This window comes from Falco rusticolus, chromosome 4, assembly GCF_015220075.1.
Source record: "Falco rusticolus isolate bFalRus1 chromosome 4, bFalRus1.pri, whole genome shotgun sequence".
NCBI lineage: Eukaryota > Metazoa > Chordata > Aves > Falconiformes > Falconidae > Falco > Falco rusticolus.
In genome coordinates this window covers 51598113-51625354 of record NC_051190.1, presented here as the reverse complement: position 1 = coordinate 51625354, position 27242 = coordinate 51598113, and the positions used below count along the sequence as shown (strand labels likewise).

The window sequence follows — 27242 nt, the reverse complement described above, 5'->3', positions numbered from 1 at the left end:
TCCTGACAGTCTCAACTCCTTCTGCCAGAGATTCCCTGGCCTGCTGTGTGCATGCAAGGAAGCTGCTGTTGATTTTACACGTAGAGGCGAGCGCAGGTTGTGCCTGTACTGTGGTCCAGCACTTGCTGTAGCACTGGTAAAGCTGCCATCTTAATTTCCATGCTTGTCCTTACTGGCTTGCCACTATAAAATATCCATCCTCTTGGTTTTGTTACCTTATTCTTTTCTGCTTCTTCCCTCTCTCTCCTGGAACATAATCTTAGCCCTTGTCTGCCAAGCAAGCCCTCTTATTCCTGCCTTTATCTCCATCATGGTCTGGCTCCTGCTCAGCTGTCTTGGGAGCTCGTCTCCTGCTCAGCACCAGCACAGGAGGGCAGGAGGTGGAGGTGAAGCATGAGAGAAATTAATGACTGAGCAGGGAAGGGAACAGAGCAGCAGAATATTTGCTGGTATTTGTGGCACAGCTCTCAAATCTTGGAGCCTCTGGGACATTTTACACATGGGTTTGGGTTAGTAGAAGAGATTGATGCTGACCTTTCCCCAACCTGAGCTCACAAGTGACTGTACAAGTATATACATGAGGGTTGGGTTTTTTTCCCATAAGTTGTAGTAGTCCATACCATTTCACTTGCTGCTTTTGTTCTGGGCATTGGGAACATGGCAAAATCCAGGACAGCAGGGTAATCCAGGCACAGGGGACAGCATGGGCAGGGCTTCAGGCACACCTACGCTGACCAGTGCAGAGACAAGGCTCTCCAAAAGTGGTCCTGCCATTGCCGGGCTGGAGCAAGTCTTGGAAGCAGTTTGACTAGATATTTGCAGCAATATTTTAAATTGGGAAGCTTGGGCAGAGCAGACTTGACTCTGCACCTGAGGCATGCAGTGCCAGGAGCTGACCACATGTTAAATGTTTGTGAGTCCCAGTCATCGTGCAGGCGGGCACGCACAGCGAGCAGCTGGGTGGTCAAGCTGGGTTTGAAAAAATCTTTTAACAGCATTTGTGGCAGTTGAGTATGCTTTTGTTTTAAAAGGAAAAAAAATCCTGCTTGCTTATGTATCTTTTTGTAGTGCCCAATTCCTCCTTGTCTTTTCTTTGTTTTCTAGCCCACTCTGCCTTGCCATGTGTCAGGAATTTTGCTTTCTAAACTCCCAGCCATTTGTATTTACTGGGTGTGAGAGCTCTGGGCCTAGACAGAGAGGCAAGGCACTTTTGGGAACTGCAAAAACCCTGAACACAAACATTTTTGTTAATAAGCTGCCTAGACATGAAAGAGTGATGAAGGTTTTTGAAGGGAAGTGTAGAAGAGAAGGGTTTCTTGGATGACCTGGCAAGTAGAGGACCTGCTGTGCCAGCTTGTTTGTCCTAGCAAAACAAAAGTCAAATGAGAAAATCTTGCTGAAGTGGGGAAAAAAAGGCAGTTCCACACAAGTTTGGATGGGCATAGACTGGTGTGAGTCAGGTTAGACTGGAAATTAAGGCGGGGGGAAAGCTTTGAACCAACAGAGAGAGGTCATCAGAGCAAAGACCTGTGTAACTCAGAAGAGGACAAAATATTGTGTAGTGTCTGCAGCTGGGAGATGTGAAATCGGAGATGCAAGAAGCCCCTGCCAAGCCTTGCTCCATATGGATCAGGAATGCTCTTCAGAGGATACAAATGGGAGCAGGTACAGCACAGCTGGTGAAAGTGAGCCTGCAGAGATTTAAAGATGAGCCATATGATCCTTTGGGTTATAGTGAAGGGGACTGGCTGTGAGCGTAAGCTGAAGGTATGTGACGGGTGCCGAGAAGAAGCAGGAAGTTAACCTGTAAGCTGGTCATTGGCTCAGAGGCCAAGCTAGGGAAGAGGGAACGGGCAGCTGTGTCACCCAGATTTTAGCTCTGAAGAAATATCGGAACCTGGGACTGGCGTTGAGCCTTCACGGCTGTGCGCGGGGCATCCTGGGATCAGGCAGGTGATGTGGGATCGGTGATTGCCAGCGGTTAGCTGAAGCAATCTGAAGCAGGGCTGCAGGGAGGATTCCCCGCACCAAACTGCTGGGAGAAGCAGATCTGGGTTTGGAACCTGTGTGTGCAGTTTAATACCGAGTTGATTTGTGTAAACATGTGGTTCTGTGGACCTGGCTGTTCTCTGTGAACAATCTGCCCACTCTTGGGTTGTAACACTGTTTTACCTTTGCCCGGTTGACCATTTGTGGCTGCTTATGAGGCTTGAAAACTGGATTCAAAAGTTTGACTTTGAGACAGGCTGCTGTCCTGTTTGCAAATGGGAATTGTCCAACTTTTAGCCCTCGGTTACCGCTGGGCTGGCAGAGCTGTGCCACAGTGAATTATCTGGACTCTACAGTCAGCAGTGAATGGTGCTGATCTTTCCTCCTTCCCTTGTTCTCTCCTTTTTAGGTAGGAGACCATAAATTCAGCGCTCACCGGATTGTTCTGGCAGCTTCTATCCCATACTTCCATGCCATGTTCACCAATGACATGATGGAGTGCAAGCAGGATGAGATTGTCATGCAGGGGATGGATCCCAGGTAACGTCCCACAGCACGGGAGCAGGGATATCCAGAGGAACCGTGAGCGCTCTGCAGGCCTTGGTGTTGTGCATGCAAGGCTTGAAAGCCTACCCTCTGTGTGAATGGCATTAGAAAAAATTTTTCTGTTAGTAGGGTCCCATGCTAGCTTGAATTCAGTGGATTTTCTGCCCTTTCTCCCCCTTTTTTAGTGCGCTTGAGGCTCTGATCAACTTTGCCTACAACGGTCACCTGGCCATAGATCAGCAGAACGTCCAGTCCCTGCTGATGGGGGCAAGTTTCCTTCAGCTGCAGAACATCAAAGATGCTTGCTGTACTTTCCTCAGAGAGAGGTGAGGCGCTGTCTTTTGGCTGAGCTTACTGCTCCTCAACAGCAGCAAAGTTTTAGTCATCTGTGTCAGGCTTGGGAGGATGTGGGATGTCTCCTGCCAGCATGGTGAGGAGGGCTGCGTCTCCCGAGGCTCACCATTCTCATTGCATATGAAATAACTTCTCTGGCTTGTGAGATGCTACAGCTGGAACACAACAAAAGGCCTTGGCCAGCCGTGGGAATTAATACCTAGAGCAAAACAGCGCGGACATTTCAGTTTTTAAGAGTTAGCTAGCCAGTTACCCATCACAGTGGTTGGTGTGTGACTGTCTCTACCACTAACGAACCCATCCTCGCAGTAATTACCCTTCCTGCTGCTGCATGTGGAAGAGGGGAGAAACAAAGAGGCTCAGCCAAGGAGCTGGACAGGAAGCTGTGGCAGACCCATAAATTGGTCCCAGGTTTTTCAGTTCCCTCACTGGTGTTTGCCTGCAAGACTCTTCCAGCAGCATGATCTGGAAACTGAAAAACTGGGCTATCCTTTGGAAACGTACCACACGCGTTTTCAGATCATGCCAGGGAGTCTTATGTGTTTAGTTTCCCCAGCCTGACTTCTCTGCAGCTGTTCAGTGCATTCCATGGTGTGATATTAAACACATCTACCAAATAAATGGAACATCTCAGCCACTTACTTTTCTTAACTTCTCAATAGAGGTATCTTAAAATCATGGGCTGGGAACTAAAAAATGTTTTTCCTCGGTGTTTAAGATGCCTCAGTTTTCCATCCTCCTTGCATCCTGAGTTTCTGCAGTTTAAAATTATGTAAGATGACAGAGCGTTCATTTTTCTTGCAAAAACATTTTATTTGAGGTACTGGATATGACACCAAGCCAGGAAGAGATGGGTTGCATTGATTTTTGAGTCCCTGCTAGCTTGAGGTGGTTGTACCTGTGTGTAGATTAAGCAAGGTGATTTGGTTTCTCAAATTTAGCAGCCACAGTTCTCCCAGATCTACCAGGAGCAACTAGGTGTCCTTGGTGAAGACCTGGATTTGAGGGCTCAGCTGTCACTTTGGTTAATGACAAGAAAATTAGTGGACTCTGACCGTCCTGAAGAGCTGGAACCTGCACGCTGAGCTCTTTCTTAAATAGAATGAAGATACAGGATATTTTTAGGCACCTGTGCACAGACAGGTCCATAGTACTGTAACTAAGTCCCATGTGAGCCCTGAGAGTCATCTTCTTGAGAAAGTAATCTTCCCCCCGCCCCCGCAGTGCTATGTATTTGCTCGTACCACAGTGTAGGGCAGTAACTGAGGGCATTCCCCCCCAAAGCAGACACAAGCGGTGTCATGTCCTCACGTGCATCTGGATGCCCCTGTCAACAGCTGGGCCTCATTTTTGCAGACCATTAGACACTGAAACCATCATTTTCCCCACACAGGTGGCGTTTAGTTAAGCATCTGATGATTTGTGCCTCAAAATAAGACAGCTATCAGCTGCTGGAATGGTGACATGCCTGTACTGGGCAGGGCTCCTTGTCTGGGCAGGAGTGTCCAGGACATGTAGGCGTTTCTGTAGAGCACACGGCTGTAATGAGTACATCTTCTCCAGCTTCTTTTGTGCCACTGAGCAGCTTTACACAGTAGCTTTGGCTGTGCCAGAGGGGCTGGGATCTGGAGTGGTGCTTCTCACTGTCTAACCTCCAACTGCAAAAGCAGCTTTGGTGATAAAGCCTCCTTAATCGCAGGAAATGGCTTTATGAAGCTGTAACAGATGCTGCTCTGTAATACTTGGAAAAGATGTAAGATGAAAAACAGATGTGTGACTGGTATTTGTGCGATGTGCTTGAATCCAGCTTTGTCCAACATTGGAGTGATTTTTTTTTTTTAAAAAAAAAAAGTGCTAGATGCACAGCCCAGGCACACCAAGATGTGGGAGGGAGGGATTGCTGTGCAGAGCCTCCCGTATCACCTCAACTGACAGCCTGCAGCCTTCACACAGAGCCAGCTGAGTCTGTCCAGTGGCTCCTTGGCAGATCTGAGGTGACGTTTTTAAGTTGTGGTTTCCATCCTTTGGCTCTGCTGTGGATTCACCTTCAGATCTCTGTGTAGATATGTTCATCAGGGAGCTGGAACCTGCCATCGTTGAAGAAGACACAGTATGGCTTTTGCTGCTTCGTGTATCCTCAGAGGCTTGCATTGCTTCACTGAACCCATTTGTAATTCTTCCTATCCTTCCATTAAACTGTTGTTATGTTGCTCTCCTCTTCCCCCCTTTCCCAGGCTTCACCCGAAGAACTGTCTGGGAGTGCGGCAGTTTGCAGAGACCATGATGTGTGCGGTGCTCTATGACGCTGCCAACAGCTTCATTCATCAGCACTTTGTGGAGGTATCCATGTCCGAAGAGTTCCTGGCACTGCCTTTTGAAGACGTCCTAGAGCTTGTTTCTAGGGACGAGCTCAATGTGAAGTCTGAAGAGCAGGTGTGTATCTGGTGTAGGTGTCAGCCAAGGCAGTTTTTTCCTCAGAGGGTTTCTGGTTGCTTGGGAGTGGAATGGGATATGACCCTATTCCTGGTCTGGATGAAGCCGAGAAGGTGTGCTGGTGCAGTGGGGAGGTGCTAGGCAGAGCTGTGATGACTCCCTGAACCCCACTTGTCTGTGTTGTCAATGTTACCTTGTGCTGAGAAGTGCCCGTTAGAGTTTCTCAGACAATAGGTTGTGCAAAACATTGGTTTAAGGTGTTTTGATTCACCGGTGGAATCTGTTGGGCCCTGGTCCTGGGGAAGAGTGTCTGAGGGTGTTGGCAGGAGCAGGGAGCCCTTCCTCACAGGGCTCATGTTCAAGTCCAGAGGACTGCTTTTGAGGCATAAAGAATTTGCTGCAGCATTTTATAACAGATGTTCCACTGAAATTGTCATCACAATCCTCCTCTAGATTGGCTTGTTTCTAGGAAAAACCGGAAAGCAGGGCTGAACAGCTTTAGGGTGTTCCAGCAGCCTTGAGAATCCATCAGTGGTGGGCCGACAGTCTGCAGGAGAAACAGAGCCTGTCCCTGAGCCAGTAAATCTGTCCTGCTCTTTCTGAGGAAGTTACTAAGGAGGTGACAAACGAGAAGCAGACCTACAGCTATGTCCATGTAGGGAAAGAGAGTGCTTCATTAATCAGGCTGTCTGGAATGCCCCTGAAATGGGGAGTGGAACCTGCTTCACATTCCAGCTGCATTGCTATATCATACCACAAATTTGTCTCTTGATGTTTTTTCCAAGTGGCTTGTTTGTGGAGCAGGTAGGAGTGCAAAGGGTCTGCCCCTGGTGACATTTCCTCATGCACTGGCATCTGCCAGCCCTCCGTCTTCGGAAATGGCAGTATTTCAGCGCAGTGCAGCTTATCTGCTCATCATAAAGCACCTTGTAGAGCAGTTGTGTTTTGGGGTTTCTTTAAGCTCACCCTGCTGCTGTTGCAGAAGTCCTTTTGCACTAAAGCCTCAGGAATGGTGATGTGGGAGACTCCGTATCTCCACAAAAGAACGACTTTGTAATTTTGTTCTAGTCCATGGTACTACTGGACTTTTCTCCACCACCACAGGCTGCAATAAGAGACCACCCAAAGCAGGTGTGTAATAGGGCAGCTGGCCTGTGAGGTGGTGGCCATGACCCCAGTGACCGGTTGGTTCTCCTGTGGCTTCTGGGAGATCGATACAGGTTTAAGATCTCCCCGAGCTGAACCTGTGAACAGAGGTGAGGCTGCAGCGTGTAATGTTGGCCTTAGAGCGTGACCCCTGGTTGGTGCGGCTGCTGGGGACACTGTGCTCAGTGAGAGCTCTGCCTGGGGTGACAGTGACAGGGCTCAGATTTAGTCATCTGGATGTAGGCACAAGGGTGTGGAAGGACAACCTAGCTCGGGCTTTAACTGTGAGAGTCCTCTTAACCGAGAAGTACGTGTCTGCAATTAAACTAGTCGCCAGGCTCAGTCTGTAACCTGGAGTCCTCCAAAACACGGCGGGTGAACGGTGTTTTGAAGAGGTCTGTCTCTCCAGTGTCTGCGAAGGGAGCCTAGAGGGACCAGCTCATCTCTAGACATCTACTGTGTGGGCATCCAAAGTTAACTGATGGATCCCTCTCATCGAAACTGTCCTCTGGTTTTTCGTAGAGCAGCACCCTTCTCTTTTCTTCCCTGGTTTCCTGATTTTTGACACTAAACAAACAAGGTTTTGCATTCTGTCCCACCTTTCCCAGCTCCCTCCTCTCCCTGCAAACACTTGTACTAAACATCCCATCCCACAGGACAACAGATCAGTATTATGGCAGACTAAGCTGGAGGCAGAGGTAGCGATGCCAAAGCCAAGCCACCCAAGCATCACGCAACAGGAGAGCCTTCTGGTGCAACGTGGAGCATCCCTGTTCTGTCCTGAAATAGTGTGGCCTGAGATAGGGGAAGGTCATTGTCAATATGTGGTTTCTTCTCCATCAGACAACTGGCAGTAGTAGGAACTTGCAAAAAAACCCAAAATAATCCCAAAATTGTAACTTCCTATGCCTCTCTTCCGGCAGGTATTTGAAGCTGCGTTAGCTTGGATACGGTACGACCGAGACCAGAGAGAGTCATTCCTACCTGAGCTCCTGTCCAAGATCCGCCTGCCCCTTTGTCGGCCTCAGTTTCTCACTGACCGCGTGCAACAGGATGACCTGGTCCGCTGCTGCCACAAGTGCAGGTGAGGCTTGGACACGGGTTTAGAAACCACTGAGGAGAGGGTGGCCCTCAGTGGGGTTGAGGGAGCAGGGATGTGGTTTAGCAGTCTTGGAGACTGGATTTTTGCTCTGTCTACAGAAAGAGAGAATTTCAAAGCGCCCTCCTCAATTTTAACCTGGCAGCAGGGCCATGTTGCCTTCTAGAAGTGCTGGAAATAGTGGGGGGAAAGTCAGTTGCTTAAATCTGCATCTGACTTAAGACGGTCAGATTTCATCATATCAGCCAAGCTCTCTAATTATTTGGCTTTGGTTTCAGGGATCTAGTTGATGAGGCAAAAGATTATCACCTCATGCCAGAGCGCCGGCCACACCTCCCAGCGTTCAAAACCCGTCCTCGGTGCTGTACATCGATTGCAGGATTGATTTACGCTGTTGGAGGACTTAACTCAGCAGGTACCTTGCATATCCGCTCCCCGCAGAGGAGAGCAGTGTAGTTTTCATGATGGGATAGTGAACTTCCCTCATGGGAAGCATTGAGCAGTGTCTCCTCCTCTGTGCAGCACATGGACCCCTCTGACATGCTCAAGGTGGCTCTTCCCATAGTTTAATGTCTTCCAGCTAGGAATTCCGTCTAGCCAGGTTTATTTAGGTCGGTATTCTTGCATATCTTAAAGATATTTTGGAGATGGTATTCTTGCCCAATCGCAACAAGCAGAACTTGGAGGTATCTAGGTGATCACAGCCTGGCCGGGGCTGGAAGGGCCCCCTGGAGCCCCCCCAGCCCACCCCCCTGCTGAAGCAGCTCTCCCAGGGCAGGCTGCACAGAGCCACGTCCCGGCGGGTTGGGATGGCTCCAGAGAAGGAGACCCCACAGCCTCTCCGGGCAGCCTGTGCCAGCGCCCGGCACCCTCCGGGGAAAGAAGTTTGTCCCCAGGTTCCGCAGGAGCTGCCTGTGGTGCAGCCTGTGCCCGCTGCCCCTTGTAACTGTCTGCTGGAGCCTCAAACAACCCGCTTAACCTGGGACGTGGGCTCTCACTAGCGGGTGCGTGCCGGGCACCTTCGAGTCATCCCGCTGGGATCCATCCCGCTGGGATCCACCCCGCGGTCACGCAGGACAGGGCTGGTTTATCCTGCAGAGAAGCTGCAATCCCGGGAAGCAGCGACACCAACAGCTGTGCCGCTGCAGAGCTCTGCTGCCCCTGTGAGGCTGTGAGGCCCCACTTCCACAGCCTGGGACTTGGGGTTGGGTTCAGAGCAGGGGCGCCCTTTGACATGCTCCATAATCTTTTTGCGTTGTGGAGTGCGGTTTACGTGAATTTTTCAGAGCAGGCTCACTTTGCAGGTGAGTAGAGATGTGGCTGGGAAATGCCTCTGACTCGACTTTGATGTGGGAGCAGGGAGGCTGGGGTAGGATGTGTCAGAGAGATCCCCGATGTCTCCCTGGAGAAGAGCAGGCAAAGTCCTTGTGCAGACCCACCTTTGGCATCAGCACAGAACCCCTTGTGCACCTCCGCTACAGGCGGGCTTGCTAGAACGGTGTTTTATCAGGTCTCCCCCTTTTAATTTGAGTAGCAAATTTTTATGCAGGTGACTCGCTGAATGTGGTGGAAGTCTTTGATCCCATTGCCAACCGCTGGGAGAAGTGCCAGCCGATGACGACAGCCCGCAGCAGAGTCGGGGTAGCGGTGGTGAACGGACTGCTCTATGCCATTGGCGGCTACGACGGCCAGCTGAGGCTGAGCACCGTGGAGGTTTACAACCCAGAGATGGATTCCTGGTCCAAAGTGGAAAGTATGAACAGCAAGCGAAGGTAGGTGTGGCTTGCTCGGTGGGAAGGGGACCTTTGAAGCAGGAGGGGGCAGGGGGTGGGGAAGTGAAGTTGTAGGAAGGCTGGAGGCATTGGGTGGTGGTGGGTGCTGAACGAGAGGTTCATGTGTGGGGAAGGAGGCAAAGGAGAAGGAGGAGTGGAGCAGTATGGAAGCAGGTGGGGTTTGCTTGGCCACCTTTGGGGCACTCATGCTGATTCTGGGTACTGCTTGCCGGTAAGAGGGGAAAACTCAGCAGCCCAACAGTTCTGTCTGTGCATCACGGCACTGACAAGGAAAGCTGTTAATACCTTGGTAAGTGAAGTGCAGCTGAGCAGCGTGGGCTGTAAGCTACAGAGATGTTGATTTTCATAGAATCCTAGACTGGTTTGTGTCGGAAGGGAACGTAGACCCCCCAGTCCCACCCCTGCCACACGCAGGGCCCCCTTCCCCCAGCCCTGTCCAGCCTGGCCTTGGGCACTGCCAGGGCTGGGGCACCCACAGCTGCTCTGGGCAGCCCGTGCCGGCGCCTCGCCGCCCTCACAGGGAAGGATTTCTCCCTCAGCTCTGATCTCCATCTGCCCTCTCTCAGCGCAAAGCCGTTCCCCCTTGTCCTGGCGCTGCAGGCCCTTGGGAAAAGCCCCTCCCCAGCTTCCTCGCCGGCCCCTTTGGGTGCTGGAAGGTGCTCCAGGGTCTCCAGGAGCCTTCCCTTCTCCGGGCTGAACAGCCCCAGCGCTCCCAGCCCGGCTGCACAGCAGAGGGGCTCCAGCTCCAACAGTTTTGGTGGTGTTGGGGAGTGAAATCAAACTAAAAAGAGTGGTAATTTTCTGCTGGTGAAGCCTGTAAGGGTTTGAACTGGAGTCCCAAAGGAGGTGGTCAGAGCCTTGTTTCTTCATATTGTGGTCCTAGATGGTAGGTTAAGCACTGGAGAGCACTGTGTAAGAAACTGCTGTCCTGCTAGGAATCAAATAAGTCATTTTACCATCACTGACCAGTGCTGGCATCTTCTTTCCCTACCAGAAAGCATAAGAAGCACAGCTGGGAAGGAGAGTAGTATTTTTATCATTTAGGGAGTTAAGTTGACGTCTAAGCAGAAGGTGTCTGTGCTTGATGAACAGAGCTGCGTGGTTCCCGACCAGCCTCGAGACCACTTTGTGGTTGGGTTTGGGAGCTTGACCCTGCGTTACTTTGAAAACCACCTCTTACGTTGTGTGATCGTCCTGTCCTCCCCACCGCAACACAGTAGCTGCCTCCACATTTAAACATCTTCCTGGCATCCAGGGTTTCTGCTGCAGTTCTCTGCACTCGCACCCGGTCACTAAGAGTTGTCGAATTGTTCACTTTGCTGCAAGCTTTGCACAGCACATCTTTACCGCAGTGGTTTGTCTGGCTTGGGTTTTTTGTGGTCTGAGACGTTGATTGCTTGGGAAGAGCACACTGCAAGCGGCTGAGCACATGAAATCCTGGGCCCAAGGCTCCCATTTGTAGCAGAATAACTCAGGTTTTCCATAGCAGTGAGGTTCCTGGGAGCTTTTCCCACAGTGAGAGGCAGCTGCTTTTCCAGGATGGGGTTGTTCTGCCCTGAAGCCAGGCAGAACAGGTGTTGGATGCTCTTGTGCAGGGGAAGATGTCAGTTATTGCACAATCTGGTCAGCTCCAGCTGTGGTGCTGGGGTTTTACCGCTGAGGATCATGTTGCCAAGCTTTTATGAGAAGCTTTGACTACACTTTCAAGGTGGGATTCAAGCCTTTTGTCTGAAGCATCTCACTTGATAGCCTTTTTGAGTCAAATATGTGGCTTACAAGGTGCAATGACAGGGTCAGGCACCTTGGTTTAACAAGCCTCACGTTTGACGGCAGTTAACGCATCTCCTGAGCCTGTGGAGCAATGTCCATCACCAGTGTTATCTCTGACCAGCAGCAGTGGGGAAGCCCTTCATGGGAAGCCAGAATTGCTGGGATTTTCACCCATGATCTGGGTCAGAATCTCTCCCTGTGTTTTTTGTTTAGTTCCTTTGATCAGGAAAACGGGGTGTGCTTGTGCCACAAGCGTCGCTGGTGACCTGTGAGGCTCAGAGCTTGGGTGGGATTGAGCGGTTGAGCAGCCTGGAGGTGAAGCCGGGAAAAAGGAGGGGGCTGGGTGGGGTGGAGGGAGGCGATGGCAGGCAGCAGGCAAGGCAGGGTGTGCAGATGTACCGTGTGACATGTGGCAGCACCTGCGGCTGTCTCAGGGGGTCCTGCTTTTGTTACAGTGCAATGGGAACAGTGGTGCTGGATGGTCAGATCTATGTATGCGGTGGATACGACGGAAACTCGTCCCTCAACTCTGTGGAGTCCTATTCTCCAGAAACAAACAAGTAAGAGCTCTTCATGCCCTATGGATTATCCCTCTGTTTGCTGCTAGAGTAGTGCCTTGCTGTGGCACTGCCAGGTGTCCAGGCTGTAAAAGGAACATGGTGAACGATGCAGAAAAGCGTTTGTATCTTGACAGTGGAGCAGCATCTGTCTCTGCAGGAGTTTGCCTGGATGCAAGCAAATGGAACCATGATTTAAATAAAACAGGCGGTGAAGGGAGGGCTACGGGCACCCAGTGCTAGAAAATGAGATACAGTTGAATAATGGGGGGGGGGGGGGGGGTGTGTGCTGTACCAGCAGAACCCTTGCTAACCTCTCCCCTTTCCTGGCAAGGTGGACAGTGGTGACCCCCATGAGCTCCAACCGCAGCGCTGCTGGCGTCACAGTCTTCGAGGGCCGAATCTACGTGTCGGGAGGGCACGACGGCCTGCAGATCTTCAACAGCGTAAGTCTGCAGGGTGCGGGTTCCTGCAAGCCTGGCACAGAAATAAGTCTACTGCTGGTAGCCAAAGGGTCGGGCTGGGGCTGGGAAGGCTCTGTGCCCTTTCCCTGTGCACCCAAAGTGCCGTAAGTGTTTGCACGACCAAATTCTGTCATTTCCAGGACCCTCCTTCTTGCTCGGGAAGAAATGAGCTAGCCAGGTACCCACTGGGAACTGGGCTGGAAGTGCTGCTCTTGTTCCCCAGTGCCAAAAGGATTGAGCTAGTGCATTTTGTTGTCTCCCAGTTTCCTTCACTTTCTAAATAATTTTATCGTTGCACCCCTGTCCCTTTTTGAGCTCTGAAGTATCCCAGATGTCAGGCTTTTCCCTCTGCTTTCTGTGCCTTTTCCATGGCTTCAGCTTTAGAAGCAGATTATCTTTGAAACAAGCTTCATAGCAGGAGGAGTTGGTACGAGGCCAGCTTGCCTTCTTCCACCTGTGTTTCAGTTTGCCTGTTCTCTAAAGAAAAACCTGATGTGGAACAGAAAAGACTCATTCATCTCCTCAGGAGTGGAAATGTGGGGAGCTGTATCTGAGCTGGGTCTGCTGCTAACACTCAGCTCTCAGAAATTTGTAGTAAAGGGTTTGCTGGGAGCAGTGAGAACTATTTCTGCCTTGCTCAGCAGATTGGGGCAGGCTGTTGTCTGCAGCCTGAAGTACCCCAGAGCCAAGAACTACAAATCTGCTTCTCCAAGCACATTCCTGAGCGTGCCAAGTTTGGAGCAGTGCTGGAGCCCTTGCAGAAGGGGTCCATCTAATGGTCTCTCCAGAAATGCAAGGGATGCAAAATGGTGGCTGGTTGTATTTTTTTTTTACTGCTCCCCGCCACCCCTGCCGAGGTGCCAGATAACCCATCTACAAACCTACCGACAGGAGAATGCCAGCCTTTTCCAAAAGTGGCAGAGGTTACTGTGCAGAGGAAGGGGGGAAAATCCTGCCCTTTGCCACGGGTGCAAGATGTAGGCTTGAACTGCATCAGGAGCAGTGGTTGCCTGACATGAGAAACTAGAAAGTGTGAACTGTTACAGCTTAAATCTGATGCCTGGGCAGAGTGAGGAGCCTCACGTAAGGTTAGGGGACACTTAGGGAATTGCTAAGGACAGCTTAGACGTGCATCTCTTGGGTCTGAGAGAGCTTTGGCTGGTTCTGCCTTGGGGCATCATGTGTGCGTGAGGAAAATTAATACATTAGAATGAAGACAGAATCCTGTGGCAATTGAACTTTTAAGTGAAGGGTGTTCGATCCTTTTGGTGCTGAGGCTCAGATACCCATTTAAAACACCACGCAGAAGGTGATGAAAGGGGCAAGAGGTAGAGGGAGCGTTTTCAAAGCTGCATTTGCCATGGTCTCTGAAGCATATCGGGTGGGGAGAGCAGTCTCTTTCCCCAAATTTGTCCACTCCAGCTTGACGGTGAGTCACTGGGCTGTCAGAGGGAGCAAGGTGAAATGCAGTGGCTGGTGGGATCCAGGATGTTAGAAAAGCTTAATAACAATACAAAATCTGAATGTGTGAAGCTGAGACACAAAGCCCGCATTCCCTGGCCAGCTTGCACTTGCATGTTGAAACATTCTGTGTGATCCGTGCCCCACGGTAGGTCCCGAGCAAGGGTCCCTAACACCGTGTGCTCTCTGTCACTGCAGGTAGAGTACTACAACCATCACACGGCCACCTGGCACCCGGTGGCCAGCATGCTCAACAAGCGCTGCCGCCATGGAGCCGCCTCGCTGGGCAGCAAGATGTTTGTCTGCGGAGGGTACGACGGGTCGGGCTTCCTCAGCATCGCTGAAGTGTACAGTTCCATGGCGGATCAGTGGTACCTGATCGTCCCCATGAACACCCGGAGGAGCCGCGTCTCCCTCGTTGCAAACTGTGGCCGTCTCTATGCAGTGGGGGGTTACGATGGACAGTCCAACCTCAGCTCAGTAGAAATGTACGACCCGGAGACAAACCGCTGGACGTTCATGGCCCCAATGGTGTGCCACGAGGGCGGGGTTGGCGTGGGCTGCATACCTCTCCTGACCATCTGAGAAGGAAGCGGTCGGGGGGGCGGGGAGTGTCTTTTCAAGGACAGTACAGGGAGAGGGTTGAAGAGTGTTCTGTGCTGTGATACCCGCAGAGGTGTGTTTCTGGGTGCTCAAGTGTCATTCACAAACACACATGCACAGACAACTTGACAAAACAATCCCCACCCTTGCCTTCTTGGGCTGAGGCTCCCAAAAGATCAAACGTTTTGAAATATGGTGCATCTACAGACCTGCTCGCCTCCCTCTGCCACCCGTTAGCCACAGCTCCGAGCCAAGGCCAAGCGAATCCCTCCACTGGCTGTTGGTTTTCCAAACAGCCCTGCCGTCTGCTTTCCGCTGCACCTTGGGGAAGTGCTGTTGTAGGCTGGGGGAGGAGGGCAGGCTGAATTGCGACATAAAACCGGCTGCTGTAATGACTTTGGAAATACAGCTGCATCTTCTGTCAGCAGCAAAATTACCCCAATACCCCCAGGGCTCGGTCAGCAGCGATGTTTGGGTGTCGTGGAGGCTTGCTGCTGGCCATGGGTGGCTCTCACCTGGCGTATTGAAACAAAAAACCCACCGACATCAGTTCTCAGACCCCATTCAGGCTCTGCGTTTTAAGGTGCTGCTTACACAAGACATCACTGGCTTCTCAAAGCAGAGCTGTGCTTTCTTCAGCTCGATGGGGAAAACTTCTCCACAAGAGCCGCATGATGGAGAAACTAGGAAGAGGAGATCTGGTCGGTTAAACCATTGAATCGTTTTAGCAAGCTTTGGAGGGGAAGGCTGAACGTTAAATGACACTAAGCAACAGTCTTAGGATTTCAAAATGGGAAATAGGCCAAGATGTTAGTTATGAAGATGTCCCTTAAATTAAATACTGAGATATTTTCAAAGTTGATGTTTAGGAGGCAGCTGGAGCAGAGGGGGCTAGGATCTTTCAGGAGGGGCAAAAAAATAGGTGTTGAATTTGTCAGCTCGGGCAGACCAAGCGCTGTGCTTGCACGAGGAGCTGCGGTCCCTGGGTGGGGGCAGAGGGACAGCTGCCCAAGAGGGGCCGCTTCGGGCAGGGAAATCCCCCATAGGGACGCAGGGTGAGCACCTCTGCAAAGGGCCGGCGGCATATCGCACGTTGGTGGGGCTGGTGCAGCTGTGGCATGGGCCAGATCCACACCCTTGGTCTTTCCTGGTTTGCTTTGCTGCGAAAGGTCTTTGCGGTAGGTTTTGTGCCAGGAAACTTCCTGCAGCAGGGCCGGAGCCGCTGCCTGGCGTGAAGCAGCACGGCAGCTCCCTGCCTGGGCACTCCTTGCCTGCATCAGCGCTTCTCTTGCCCGAGTACGAAACCCAACGGTGGGCAGGTGGGGACAGGCTGCTGCTCCCCCACCTGCTCCAGCAGGACAAACTCAACACTAATCCTGCCAGCAGCAGCAAAGGGATGGGGATCTCACCCCCTGCCCTGCCCAGTCCCAGTGTTTCGGGGGGCTTGGAGCCTGTCTCTCCTGTCCCCTGCCTGGCTCTGAACTGGGAAGAGATGGATGTTCATCCCAGCCCATAAATCCGGACCCCCCCAAACTTGTTTGTAACCTGACTCCCAGTGTCATTTGGGATTTTAACTTTGGCTGTATATGTGGATGTCTATATATTCAGGTACTATGTATATTTTAGGTATATATAATGAGTATATCTGGCTATAAATGTGATTTGTCAGTATATATCTTATTTCCTCCATGTACATCAGCTGCTGAGTTCACTGGAGGGGGAATTTATTTGGGGGTTCCATGCTGCTAAGACTCTATAAAAAGGAAAAAAAATAGCCAACCACCCACAAATACTGGGATTACAATTAAGTCTCTTTTTTGGGCTGTAAATTGCAGGAATAACTGAGCCGGCGCGGCAGTGTGGGCTTTGCAGAAGGGGCAGCCTCTGGCCTCGCGGGGCAGGACCACACGGTGTTCCTGTCTCTCTGCCAGTGTTCCCCAGCATCGAGTGCTGCTGCAGGGAGTCGTGTAGCTCATGCTCTTGTGGACCTGCCTCATCTCCCTCCCCACAGCATCTTCTCTTCCCCAGGACACGTCCTGATGGTCGCCGTGTGCAGAGGAGGCTTTGAGAAGCGTGGGGCTGCTCTCCTGGCATGCTGTTTGTCCCATCTCCCATCCCTTCTCCTTCCCAGCATCTCCCAGCCGGGGCTTTGTGTCTGTTAAGAACACAAATATTGGCTCAAACACACTAGAAAGTCTTTCTTGCAAAAGCCAGGGTGTGTTGATGACCCACAGGCTCCCAAGCTGATGCTCAGCAGCACAGTGGTCCCAGGGCACTCAGCCATGCTGCTTGGGCTCCCAGGGTTTTGTTCCACAGGGCTTTCTTTGCTTTTCTGTTGTGGAGGAACCAAAGATAAAGGGGAGCTCCTGGCCCTTCAGCAAGGCTGCAGCACCTCTGTCCCGGGCCCCAAAATGCTGGTGTTTGTAAGGGAACAGAAAAATCCTGAATTTTGGGGAAAGAAGCCCTGGTCATCCAGGAAATTTAAACTGGGAGAGTGTAAGCCACTCTGTGCAACCCTCAGTAAATCCCTGTGTCCTCAAATTCAAGGAAACCCCCAAAATTTTGCAAAATGCATTAAGGATCCTCATCATGCCAGCATGTTTATGTGTCTGCAAACCACGCTGCACTCCCTGCCACGGCCCTCGAACCTGCTGTGCTGTTTCCCCCTGCAAACACCCCACCATGTCCCCACCCCGAAAGGGCACTTTTACTGCCACTTAACCCTTTTTATATTAAAGCCAAGAGAAATGTCTTCCCTGGCCAGCTGGTGCGGTGTCTTTGGGTGAGGTCGGGGGGGGGGGGGTTGTTCTGGGTGAGATGGCATGATCTCTGTCTGGGCACAGGGGTCAGCTCAGTCTGAGCTCTGAGCAGAGAGAGAGGATTTAAAAAACAAAACAAAACTGTAAAGAAAAGGGAGAGGGCAGGGGGCTCCTGTTTTTTCTCTCCGTGGGAGCTGGGAGAATGTTCTTGCGGGACGTCGAGCGTGGCTGGATGGATCCCAGGGGCATAAGTTGTACCATCTTGCCCTGAAATTGGGAGCAGACGAAGGGAAGGGGCCACTGAGGGGGATCTCAGCCTCACCGAGCCTCCAGCATCACCACCATCTCCGCCAGGTCCAGGCAAGCGCCTGCCACGGCGCCGTGCCAAGGAAAACACGGGCAAACCGATCCCCTCCCCATGGTGGTGGGGCCGCTGTTTATCCTGGAGGCGAAGCTGGCCGAGCTGGGGGCCCCGAGCCGAGCCGGAGCTGGTTCCCGAGCCGGAGCTGGTTCCCAAGCCGGAGCTGGTTCCCGAGCCGTCCCAAGGCTTCCCACGGCCACATGGCGCTGGTGCTGGGAGCCATGCTGCTGGCGGTGGGTGCCGCGGTCCCCCTGGGGCTGCCGGCTCCCCGCGACCTGGCTCGTTCGGTGCTGGAGACCCACGGGCAGGAGCTGAGGCTGCTCAAGCTGCTGGGAGTCACCAGGACGGTAGGACTGGGCGGTGCGGTGGGTGCAACTGGGTGCCCCCAGCTTGGGCACCCACCCTGGTGGGGACCCCTTTCCCCGCCGGCGCTGGGAAGCCACCGACCACTCCATCTTTTTTCTCCCGGCAGACGTTTGACTGGGGCACCCATTTCAGCATCAACTTCACCGCCCGACAGCCTGCCTGCCCCAAAAACCTCCCTGAGCAGCGCGGTGCCGGCTGCCAAGCCCGCCCGGGCAGGGTGAGTGTGGGACCGGGACCCCCCCAAACCACGGAGGGGGCAGAGAGGTGTCCCCAAGGTGCTCAGGGTTCATATGTCCCCCAGGTACAGCGATGCACGGCCCAGGTCTCTGTCTTCGCCTTCCTGCCCGACGTGCCGCTGTCGATGGTGGAGTGCAGCCGGGAGCCGGTGAGACCCCAGCACTGGGGTTGTGTCCCCCCCCTCAACACTTTGGGGATGTTCTTTGGTGGCAGGTGAAGCCCACCCTTATTTCTCCTATTAGCAGCCCGGTGGCAGCACCCAGCCCCACTCCCCTGGCACTCCGCGAGTCTTCAGCACCAACCCGGGTCAGCCATCATCATCATCATCATCCTTGCGGCCACCCCCACGTCCTCGGACCCCCATCGGCAAGTCCCTCCCAGGGACACCCCGCCACCCCTTGTCCCCAGCGGAGCTGGAATAAAGATATTTTGGGGTTGTATGTGTGCATCTGTCGGGGGGGAGTGACAAACTGGGGGGCTGGGGAGCCCCCCCCAGTGTTGGGCAACAGGGATGGGGCAAGCCAGGGGTTGCACAAGCCCAGGGGGCACCAACCCGCCACAGGCAATGCACCCCGATCTCTGTGGGTCCCTGCCGGGGGGGAGTGGGGATGGTCCCCACGGGGGGCCCACAGCCCCTCCATGCCCACCCAAAGGGCTGCAAGGGCTGGGGACACCTGGGGAGCAGGGCCGTGTCCCCGAGGGGGACCAGACGTGTCACCATCTGCAGGTGGAACATGCTCAGGGCCCCCCCCAACCTGTGTTCCCCCACCCCAAAGAAAAAATCTCCACTCCATGGGCTGTTTGCAGAGGGGAGGAGCGGAGCCCCGGGGCGGGTTCCCCAACTGCCGGGGGCAGAGGATAAAAAGGGACACAGGGGTAGCCGTGGGGACAAGGATGCTGAGCTCCTGGGTGCTGGTGCTGGTGGTGCTGGGGGGGGCCTGTGCCCTCCCGGCCCCGTCCCCCCTGGCCTACACCCAGGCGCTGGCTCAGGCTGTTGACTCCTACAACCAGCGCCCCGAGGTGCAGAACGTCTTCAGGCTGCTCAGCGCCGACCCCGAGCCCGCCCCGGTGAGTGTCACCCGTTCGTGACCCCCCACTCGTGACCCCCCACACTTGTGACCACCACCCCGCTCATGGACCCCCACTTGTGGTCCCCCACTCACGATACCTGGACTCAGGCTGCTCAGTGCCACCCACCAAGCCCACCCCAGTGAGTGTCACCACAACGCATGACCCCCCCAACCCACTCGTGACCCCCCGACTCAGGCTGCTCAGCGCCAAACCCAAGCCCACCCTGGTGAGTCGTGACCCACCCCCCACGATCCCCTCACTCCTGACCTCCCACCCCAACTGCTCAGTGCTGACCCCAAGCCTGCCCCATTGAGTGTCACCAGTTGTGACCACCCCCCTTCATGACGGCCCACTCATGTTCTCCCCCCACTTGTGACCCCCGCGTTGTGATACCCCACTTTTGATCCCTTACTTCGGCTGCTCAGTGCCAGCCACCAAGCCCCCCCCAGGGAGTGACCCCCCATGCATGATCCCCCTGAATCTTGACCCCCCCACTTGTGATCCACCCCCCACTGGAGACCACCCCCCCCATGATCCCCATACTCCTGATCTCCCACCCAAACTGCACAGCGCCAACCCTGAGCCCGCCCGGGTAAGTACCACCCACCCATGATCTTCCCCACTTGTGCCCCCCACCCACTCGTCCCACCCACCCACTCGTGCCTCCCACTCACTCGTGTTCCCCACCCATGATCCCCACACTCCTGATCCCCCACCCTCACTGCTCAGCACTGACCCCAGGCTCACCCCTCGGAGTGCCACCCCCACGTCATCTCCCCCACTCCCAACTCCCACCCACCCGTGCCCCCCACCCACTCGTGTCCCTGCAGGGGGTCGAGCTGAGTGTGCTGCGGGGGCTCAACTTCACCATAATGGAGACGGAGTGCACCGCCGGCACCCGGGTGAACCCCGACGACTGCGACTTCAAGGAGCATGGGGTCAGGATGGGGATGGGGATGGGAACACCCACCGGGGGGTCCTGGGGGTCCTCACTGGTGTCCCTGGGGTGACTCTGGGTGTCCCCTCTTCCAGGTCATCAAGGAGTGCTCGGGGCCGGTGCAGTTCCTGCAGAGCTCCCCTGAGATCGACCTGCGCTGCAGCGATGCCTCCTCCAACGTGAGTGGGGGGCCAGCACCCACCCCCGCACCCACTGACCCGGATGGGGGCACCCATGGGTGGGGCATTGGGTCTTGGTGTCCTTCCTCCTGCCCCACAGCTCAGGGTCCGCTGTCCCCAAAAGAGACACCACCCCAATGGCTCCAGCCCGCGGGTGGTGGAGGGTGGGATAGGGGGTCCTGGGGCACCCGCAGGGTGCTGGGTGCCGGGTGCTGGGTCCTGGGCAGGGTGCTGGGTGTGGGGACATGGGTGTGGGGTGCTGGGTGTGGATCCTAGGTGGGGTGCGGGGTGTGAATCTTGGGTGCAGGGTCCTGATGGTGGGGTGTGCAGGGTGCCAGGTGCTGGGCACAGGATCTCAGGTGCCAGGTGTGGGGTGATGGGTGCGGGGTCCTGGGCAGGGTCCTGGGTGTGGGGACCTGGGTGCAGGGTGCTGGGTGCAGGGTGCTGAGCAGGGTCCTGAGTGCAGACATGTGAGTAGGGTCCTGGGTACAGGATTTTGGGTACCATGTCCCACGTGTGGGGTGCTGGGTGCTGGGTGAGGCGACCTGAGTGCAGGGTGCTGGGTGCTGGGTGCAGGGTCCCAGGTGCGGGGCCCACAGGTGGGGTGCTGGGTGCCAGGGAGCCCCCCTGACCCCAGTGACCCCGCTGTCCCCTCGGCAGCCGGTGCTCATCCAGCGGGGCCGCTTTGGGCGCTTCCTGAGCAGGATCCGGCACTTTCGGCCCCGGATCAGCTTCGACGTCCGCGCCAGGGGCAGCATCCGCCTGGGCTGACCCAATAAAGGGGCCACTGCGGCCGCTGCATGAGCCGGGCTCCTCACTGCCTCCCGCGCGCGGCACGGGGAAACTGAGGCACACAGGGCTCCTCTCCCCACACCAGCCCCACGCGCGGTCCTCACCTGGGGGTAAATGGCTTGGCCTGGAGCCACACACGTCCCACCCTACATCCCCCCCATGGCACCATCCTCCCCACAGCATCATCCTCCCCATGGCATCATCATCCCCATGGCATCATCCTCCTCACAGCATCTTCATCCCCCCCTTAGTGTCATCATCCCCTCTGTGGTGGCATCATCCCCTCCATGGTGGCATGATACCCCCCATGGTGTCATCCCCCCCATGACATCATCCCTCCCACGGCATCATCCCCCCCATGGTGTCATCGTCCCCATGGCATCATTGTCCCCACTGCCCTTTGTCCCCCCACAAAACCAGAAGCAATGGCAGCGGGGAGGCAGGGAGGGAAGGAGCTGTAAAAGAAGGGCCTTGGGAGGGGGTCAGCTTCCGAGGGACCCCCCTGTGACAGTCCCCTGCTCAGGGGGGGTCCAGGCACTGGCCTCTGCTGTGCCACCGGCGCTGTCACCAGCAGATCAGAGTGGGGACATTGGGGCATGGGGACACAGGGCCCCCTGCACCCCAAGAGTGGCCAGCCTGGGGTCACAGCTGCAGCCGCAGCTCCAGTGGTCCCATGGGACCCTGGAGATGTCTCCCCTGTCCCCCCTGTCCCCTCCAACCCTGCAATATCCCAACGGTCCCATGGGCCCATGCCCCACATGCACCCCTGTGGGGACCCCACAGCTGGTACAGGCTCCTGGGGACCCCCTGCCCCCCGAGGTGTCTCACTCTGTCCTCCTTGAACCCTCAGGAGTCAGGGTGGGCATGATGGAGAAGTTGAGATGCCACAGGGAACCGATGGGGATGGGGACGGGGACAGGGTGATGGCACCCACCAGGGCAAGATGGCACCCATCACCGGGTGCCCAGCACCAGCCCAGGGAGGAAGCATCCCCCCTGCACCCCTAAACCCCTCCCCATGCAGAGGTTCTGGTGTCCCCATGGGTATGCCGGGGGATCCGGTGGTGTCCCCAGGCTGTGGCACTCACCGGGGTGAGCTCAGGGTCAGTGCTGAGCAGCCTGAAGGCACCTCAGGGTGCTGGCTGAAGGTGTAGTGAGGGGGGCCGAGAGGGCACTGCCAGCACCAGCACCCAGGAGCTCAGCATCCTTGTTCCCATGGCCATCCCTGTGTCCCCTTTTATCCCCCCGCCCTGGGGCTCTGCTCCTCCCCTCTGCAAACAGCCCACGGAGTGGAATTTTAGGGGGGAGGACAGGAGGGGGACAGGTTGGGGGGGGCCTGAGTGCGTCCCATCTGCAGATGGTGACATGTCTGTTCCCCTCGGGGACACAGCCCCACTCACGATGGGTCCCCAGCCCTCAGAGCCCCTTGGGGGGACTGTGGGGCCCCATGGGGACCATCCCCACTCCCCCCAGCAGAGACCAGGGTGCCACCGGGCATGTTGCAGGGACATTTATTGGAAGCGGGATGCCCGGGCGAGGGGCAGGGGTGGGGGGCACCCGTACAGCCCCGCTCAGGCTTGGGGCTGCTTGAGGTTGAGCTTGTCGCGGATCCAGATCCTGCTGCACTGGAAGAAACCCCTGAAACGCTCCTTGATCCTGGCAAAAAACCCCGCGAGCCTCGATGTCTGGAGGCGGCCGAACTGGGAGGAGGAGAAACAGCAGCGTGGGACCTCGGGGGGATGCGGGGGAGCCTGTGTGACCCCCCTGGGGATGTGCCCCACTGCAGCCAGGGCAGGGAGCTGGTGGCGATGCCAGTGGCGATGCCAGAGGTGACGGTGCCATGTCCGGCACCTTCTTACCGTGCGGGGCACCCGCTCGCAGGAGAGCTCCGCCGTGGGCTGCCGCAGCTCCAGGAAGACACTGCCCCGGCACCAAGCCACTGCCTGCGGAGAGGCAGGGGGGGCGTGGGGGAGGTGAGGCCGAGGGGAGCCTGAACCCCCTCGTGCCTCAGTTTCCCCATCAGCCACTCCCCAGTTCCGCGCCAGTGGCATGCGGCAGGTGGTCACTGCCGGCCACTCACCCTGGGCCAGCGGCCCTGGCAGGTGGTCACCGCCAGCGGTGCACGGCACGAGGTCTCCTCCACGGTGAAGCTCAGCTCCTGCTGGTGCTGCAGGTCCGCGGCCTGGGAGAGGGGACAGGACCTGTCAGGGACCCACGGCACCGCTGCCCCCACCATGGGCTGGATCAGCCCAGAGAGGGGCCACATCCAGCCTGGAGATCAACCAGGTTCAGCCCCAACTTGGGTGGGGCCCAGCCCCAGAATGGGCCAGATATAGCCCAGAGAAGGGCCAGTTCCTGCACCACCCACACTCAGGGCACCTCCCGGCATGGAGGAGCTCAGCACCCACCCAGCCAGGCCGGGGCTGGGTGTCCCGCAGCCGCAGGACATAGGGACTGACAGGCCTTGTGTTGAGCAGCTCCACGGCTGCCGAGACGGCGTCCTCGTAGCTCACAGCCCAGAGCCCCGGTGCGGATGGCAGGATGGATCCATCCAGCCCCAGCGTGGATCCCTCCGGCCTTCGCGTGGATCCCTCCAGCCCCACCGTGGATCCCTCTGGCCCTGGCATGGTGGCTCTGGCCAGCCCCAGCAGCAATAGCAGCGGCACCGCTTGGCACGGCCTCATCCTGCCCACTGCCACCCGCCGTGCTGGGCAGCCCCTTTATGGCAGCTGCCTGGGATGTGCCGCCACCGCCAGCATGGGTGGTACCGCGGGCGGACGCTTCCCCCTCTGCCACTGGGAAATTCCCAGTGGGCTGAATCTGGCCAGGAGCCAAGCCCATCCCACTGTCCCAGCCCTAGGGACAGGGGCTGCCAGCCACTGGTGCTCAGCAGAGAGGTCACAGGGTTTGGGGTCCCCCTGCCATGGTGGTCCCCGCAGGAGGGCACTTTGTGCCCGGGGAGGGTGACAGCGAGGACAGGTGTGATGTCAAGGTGCCACTAGAGACAAGCCTGGGGGCAGCACGCTGGTGTTGGAGGGATGCTGTGCTAGCGACATCCCTCGGTCTGCCACCTCGGTGCGGGTAGGGGATGGCGACCCACGCTGTGGCAAGGACACAAGGGTGACTGATGTGTCTCAAACCATGGAAGGACTTGAAAACACTACGCAGGAATTAGGGCTTCGGCCCCACCCCCAAACAGGTGGCGGGATCAGTACCCAGCTGAAGGGCTGCTACCAGTGCCTGGGGGGCCAGGAACGCCCATGGGACCCCGGGGTGCGTGAGCAGTGTGGCCATCAGGTCAAGGGAGGGGATCCTGCCTGGAGAGGAGCAGACTGTTCAGCCTGGAGAGGAGCAGGCTCGGGGGCCCTTATCGATGCCCACAGGCGCCTCCAGGGCGGTGGCAGGAGGACGGGGCCAGGCTCCTGCCAGGGGTGCCCAGCGGCAGGACAAGGGGCAGCGGGCACAGGCTGCACCACAGGCAGCTCCTGCGGAACCCGGGGACAAACTTCTTTCCCCGGAGGGTGCCGGGCGCTGGCACAGGCTGCCCGGAGAGGCTGTGGGGTCTCCTTCTCTGGAGCCATCCCAACCCGCCGGGACGTGGCTCTGTGCAGCCTGCCCTGGGAGAGCTGCTTCAGCAGGGGGGTGGGCTGGGGGGGCTCCAGGGGGCCCTTCCAGCCCCGGCCAGGCTGCGATTCTGTGATTCTGGGTAATGGCCACAGCATGGGCAGCAAACAGGAGGAGCTGGAAGCCATTGTGCAGCTGGAAAACTAGCTGCCATCATGGAATCACAGTGGGATGACCAGCACAACTGAGTGCTGCACTGGGTGGCTACCAGCCCTTCCGAAGGGACAGGCCAGGGGGGAGCATCACCGCAGTAGCCCGGTGCCTTGGGAGTGTTTTGCATCCCTAGAGCTCACCAAGGGTGCCCGTCGGGTTGTGTCTGTGGGTCGGAACGGGAGGGCCAGCAGGGCAGATGTCCTGGTGGGAGTCTGTTACAGACCAGCAGCCAGGACGAAGAGGCAGATGAAATGCTCCACACCAGCTGGGAGGAGTGTCACCATTGCCAGCCCTTGTCCTCATGGGGGGCTTCAACTTCCCTGCTATCTGCTGGAAATACAGCACTGCAGGGAAGACAGAGCCCAGGAGGACCCTGCAATGCGTGGAAGAGACCTTCCCAACGCCAGCCAGGGAAAGTGCCCCACGGGACATGTTTGTGAGCAGAGGAGGACTTATGGGAGATGTGATGGTTGGGGCCATCCTGGGCACAGTGACCTCGAAATGATGGAGTGTTTGATTCTCAGAGGAGGGGGCAGCAGCACAGCCACCTTGGGCTCCTGGAGGGCACGGTGGGCTGCGGGGGAGCCTGGCTGGCAGCACCTGGCTGGCAATCCTGACGGGCCAAGGGGGGCGGGGAGGCTGCGTGGTCTTCAGGAAGGACATCTTCAAATGCAGAACCAGGTCGTCCTCATGTGCCAAAAGACGAGCCAGTGGGGAAGAGCAGCCTGGCTGAGCAGAGAGCTTTGGGTGGAACTCAGTGGAAAAAGAGAGTTTATGAGCTTTGGAGGAAGGGGCAGGCAGCTCGGCAGGGCTGCACCGGTGTCCTGGGGTTGTGCAGGGACAAACCCAGAAGGGCCAAAGTCCAACTAGAACTTAACCTGGCTACTGCCGTAAAACACAATAAAAAATGCTGCTACAAATATGTTGGCAACAAAAGGAGGGTGGAGGAGAGCCTCCATCCTTCATCGGGTACTGGGGGGAACATCGTGACTGAGGGTGAGAAAAAGACTGAGTGGCTTTAACGCCTCCTTTGCCTCACGCGTTAATACTCAGAGCAGCTGTTCTCGGGGTACCCAGCCCCTGAGCTAGGAGATGGGGATGGGGAGCAGAATGAAGCCCCCACAATCCAAGAGGGAATGGTTGGTGACCCGCCCCAGCACTGACACACAGCAGAGTGTGGGGCCAGGTGGAACCCCCCAGGGCACCGAGGGGCTGGCAGCAGCACTCACCGAGCCACTGCCCATCGTCTCGCAGCAGCTCTGGCTCATGAGGGGTCCCCAGTGACTGGGGGTCACCCAACGTGACACCCACCTCACCTGCAGGAAGGAGGATCTGGGGAACTACAGACTCTCAGCCTGACCTCAGTGCCGGGCCAGGCCCCGAGTGCCACCACGTGACACATCCAGCACGACCAGGCGGTCAGGCCCAGCCAGCGGGGATTCATGAAAGGCAGGTCCCGCTCGACCGACCCGATCTCGGTCCACGACAAGGTGACCCGCTCAGTGGATGAGGGACAGGCTGTGGGTGCTGCCCGCCTGGACCTTAGTGGAGCCTTTGGCACCATCACCCACAGCATCTCCTGGAGAAACTGGCTGCTCACGGCTTGGACAGCTGGACCCTACACTGGGTGAGAAGGTGGCTGGCTGAGCAGTGGGGAGCGGAGCCACGTCCCGCCGGCCCGGGCACACGCGGTGCTCCCCGGGGCTCAGCGCAGGGGCTGCGACTGGGCCAGGGGGCCGGGGGCACCTCAGTGTGTGCAGGCACCACCGAGCTGGGGGGAGCACTGACCTGCGGGGGGGCAGGGGGCTCTGCAGGGGGTCTGGGCGGGCAGGCCGGCCGAGGGGCCGAGCCCAGCTGTGTGGGGGTCACCCCGGCCCTGTGCTGGACCCTGCCCAGGGGTCACACCAGCCCCAGGAGCTGCGGGCTGGGGGCAGGGGGCTGGGCACTGCCCGGCGGGGAAGGGGCTGGGGGGCAGCAGCTGGGCACGAGCCCCCCCATGCCCAGGTGGCCAAGGGGGCCAGCAGCGCCCTGGCTGGTGTCAGACACGGCGTGGCCAGCAGGGCCGGGGCAGTGCCCGTCCCCCTGCGCTGGGCACTGGGGGGGCCGCCCCTCGGATGCTGGGCTCAGTTTGGGCCCCTCAGCACCAGCCAGACCCTGAGGGGCTGGAGCGTGTCCAGAGCCGGGCAGGGGGCTGGGGAAGGGGCTGGGGCACCAGCCTGGGGGGGGCTCAGGGGGGAGCTGGGGGTTCAGCCTGGAGAGAAGGGGGCTCAGGGGGGACCTTCTCGCTCCCTGCAGCTGCCTGACAGGGGGGTGCAGCGAGGGGGGGTCGGTCTCTGCTCCCAGGAACAAGTGACAGGACAAGGGGAAACGGCCTCACCTTGCCCCAGGGCAGGTTTAGATTGGGGGTTGGGGAACATCTTCCCTGAAAGGCTGGTCAGGCACTGGGACAGGCTGCCCGTGGAGGTGGTGGGGTCACCGTCCCTGGGGGCGTTTAAAAGACCTGTAGATGTGGTGCTCAGGGACATGGTTTAGTGGTGGGCTTGGCAGTG

The 27242-nt window shown here is 56.8% G+C and overlaps 3 protein-coding genes across 4 annotated transcripts in view; 2 read left to right on the top strand and 1 right to left on the bottom strand.

Moving 5' to 3' along the window:
• Positions 1 to 16967, top strand: part of KLHL18 (kelch like family member 18) — a 29219-nt gene extending 12252 nt beyond the window's left edge. The window contains exons 2-10 of one of the 2 annotated variants that reach the window (XM_037385101.1): positions 2399 to 2529; positions 2721 to 2861; positions 5124 to 5322; positions 7392 to 7552; positions 7846 to 7982; positions 9117 to 9339; positions 11586 to 11690; positions 12022 to 12133; positions 13811 to 16967. In XM_037385101.1, the coding sequence (XP_037240998.1) occupies positions 2399 to 2529; positions 2721 to 2861; positions 5124 to 5322; positions 7392 to 7552; positions 7846 to 7982; positions 9117 to 9339; positions 11586 to 11690; positions 12022 to 12133; positions 13811 to 14197 (1596 nt within the window). In that variant the 3' untranslated portion in view covers positions 14198 to 16967. Of the gene's footprint in view, positions 1 to 2398; positions 2530 to 2720; positions 2862 to 5123; positions 5323 to 7391; positions 7553 to 7845; positions 7983 to 9101; positions 9340 to 11585; positions 11691 to 12021; positions 12134 to 13810 lie in introns of both variants that reach the window. The other variant, XM_037385100.1, reaches the window with a different exon arrangement.
• Positions 16968 to 18813: 1846 nt separating this feature from the next.
• On the top strand, positions 18814 to 20929 carry LOC119147766 (cathelicidin-2-like). The gene is made up of 4 exons (XM_037387166.1): positions 18814 to 19006; positions 19840 to 19947; positions 20042 to 20125; positions 20786 to 20929. Exons 1-4 carry the CDS (start codon positions 18833 to 18835, stop codon positions 20894 to 20896), a joined length of 477 nt encoding a protein of 158 aa, XP_037243063.1. The 5' UTR covers positions 18814 to 18832; the 3' UTR covers positions 20897 to 20929.
• A 1558-nt stretch (positions 20930 to 22487) lies between these two features.
• Positions 22488 to 23543, bottom strand: LOC119145918 (cathelicidin-B1-like). Its single transcript, XM_037382728.1, has 4 exons — positions 23325 to 23543; positions 22997 to 23098; positions 22776 to 22859; positions 22488 to 22616 (listed from the first exon to the last, which is right to left on the bottom strand). Exons 1-4 carry the CDS (start codon positions 23541 to 23543, stop codon positions 22488 to 22490), a joined length of 534 nt encoding a protein of 177 aa, XP_037238625.1.
• Positions 23544 to 27242: the final 3699 nt, after the last annotated feature.

What these genes read in the sequence shown, in the direction of transcription:
- LOC119145918 (XM_037382728.1), bottom strand. Translation starts at nt 23,543, where the DNA reads ATGCCAGGGCCAGAGGGATCCACGGTGGGGCTGGAGGGATCCACGCGA. An exon ending in CCCAGCCCCGGCCTGGCTGG is followed by an intron (nt 23,099 to 23,324) that starts GTGGGTGCTGAG and finishes CCCCTCTCCCAG; the next exon opens with GCCGCGGACCTGCAGCACCA. An exon ending in GCGAGCGGGTGCCCCGCACG is followed by an intron (nt 22,617 to 22,775) that starts GTAAGAAGGTGC and finishes TCCTCCTCCCAG; the next exon opens with TTCGGCCGCCTCCAGACATC.
- LOC119147766 (XM_037387166.1), top strand. Translation starts at nt 18,833, where the DNA reads ATGCTGAGCTCCTGGGTGCTGGTGCTGGTGGTGCTGGGGGGGGCCTGT. An exon ending in CCGACCCCGAGCCCGCCCCG is followed by an intron (nt 19,007 to 19,839) that starts GTGAGTGTCACC and finishes GTGTCCCTGCAG; the next exon opens with GGGGTCGAGCTGAGTGTGCT. An exon ending in GCAGCGATGCCTCCTCCAAC is followed by an intron (nt 20,126 to 20,785) that starts GTGAGTGGGGGG and finishes TCCCCTCGGCAG; the next exon opens with CCGGTGCTCATCCAGCGGGG.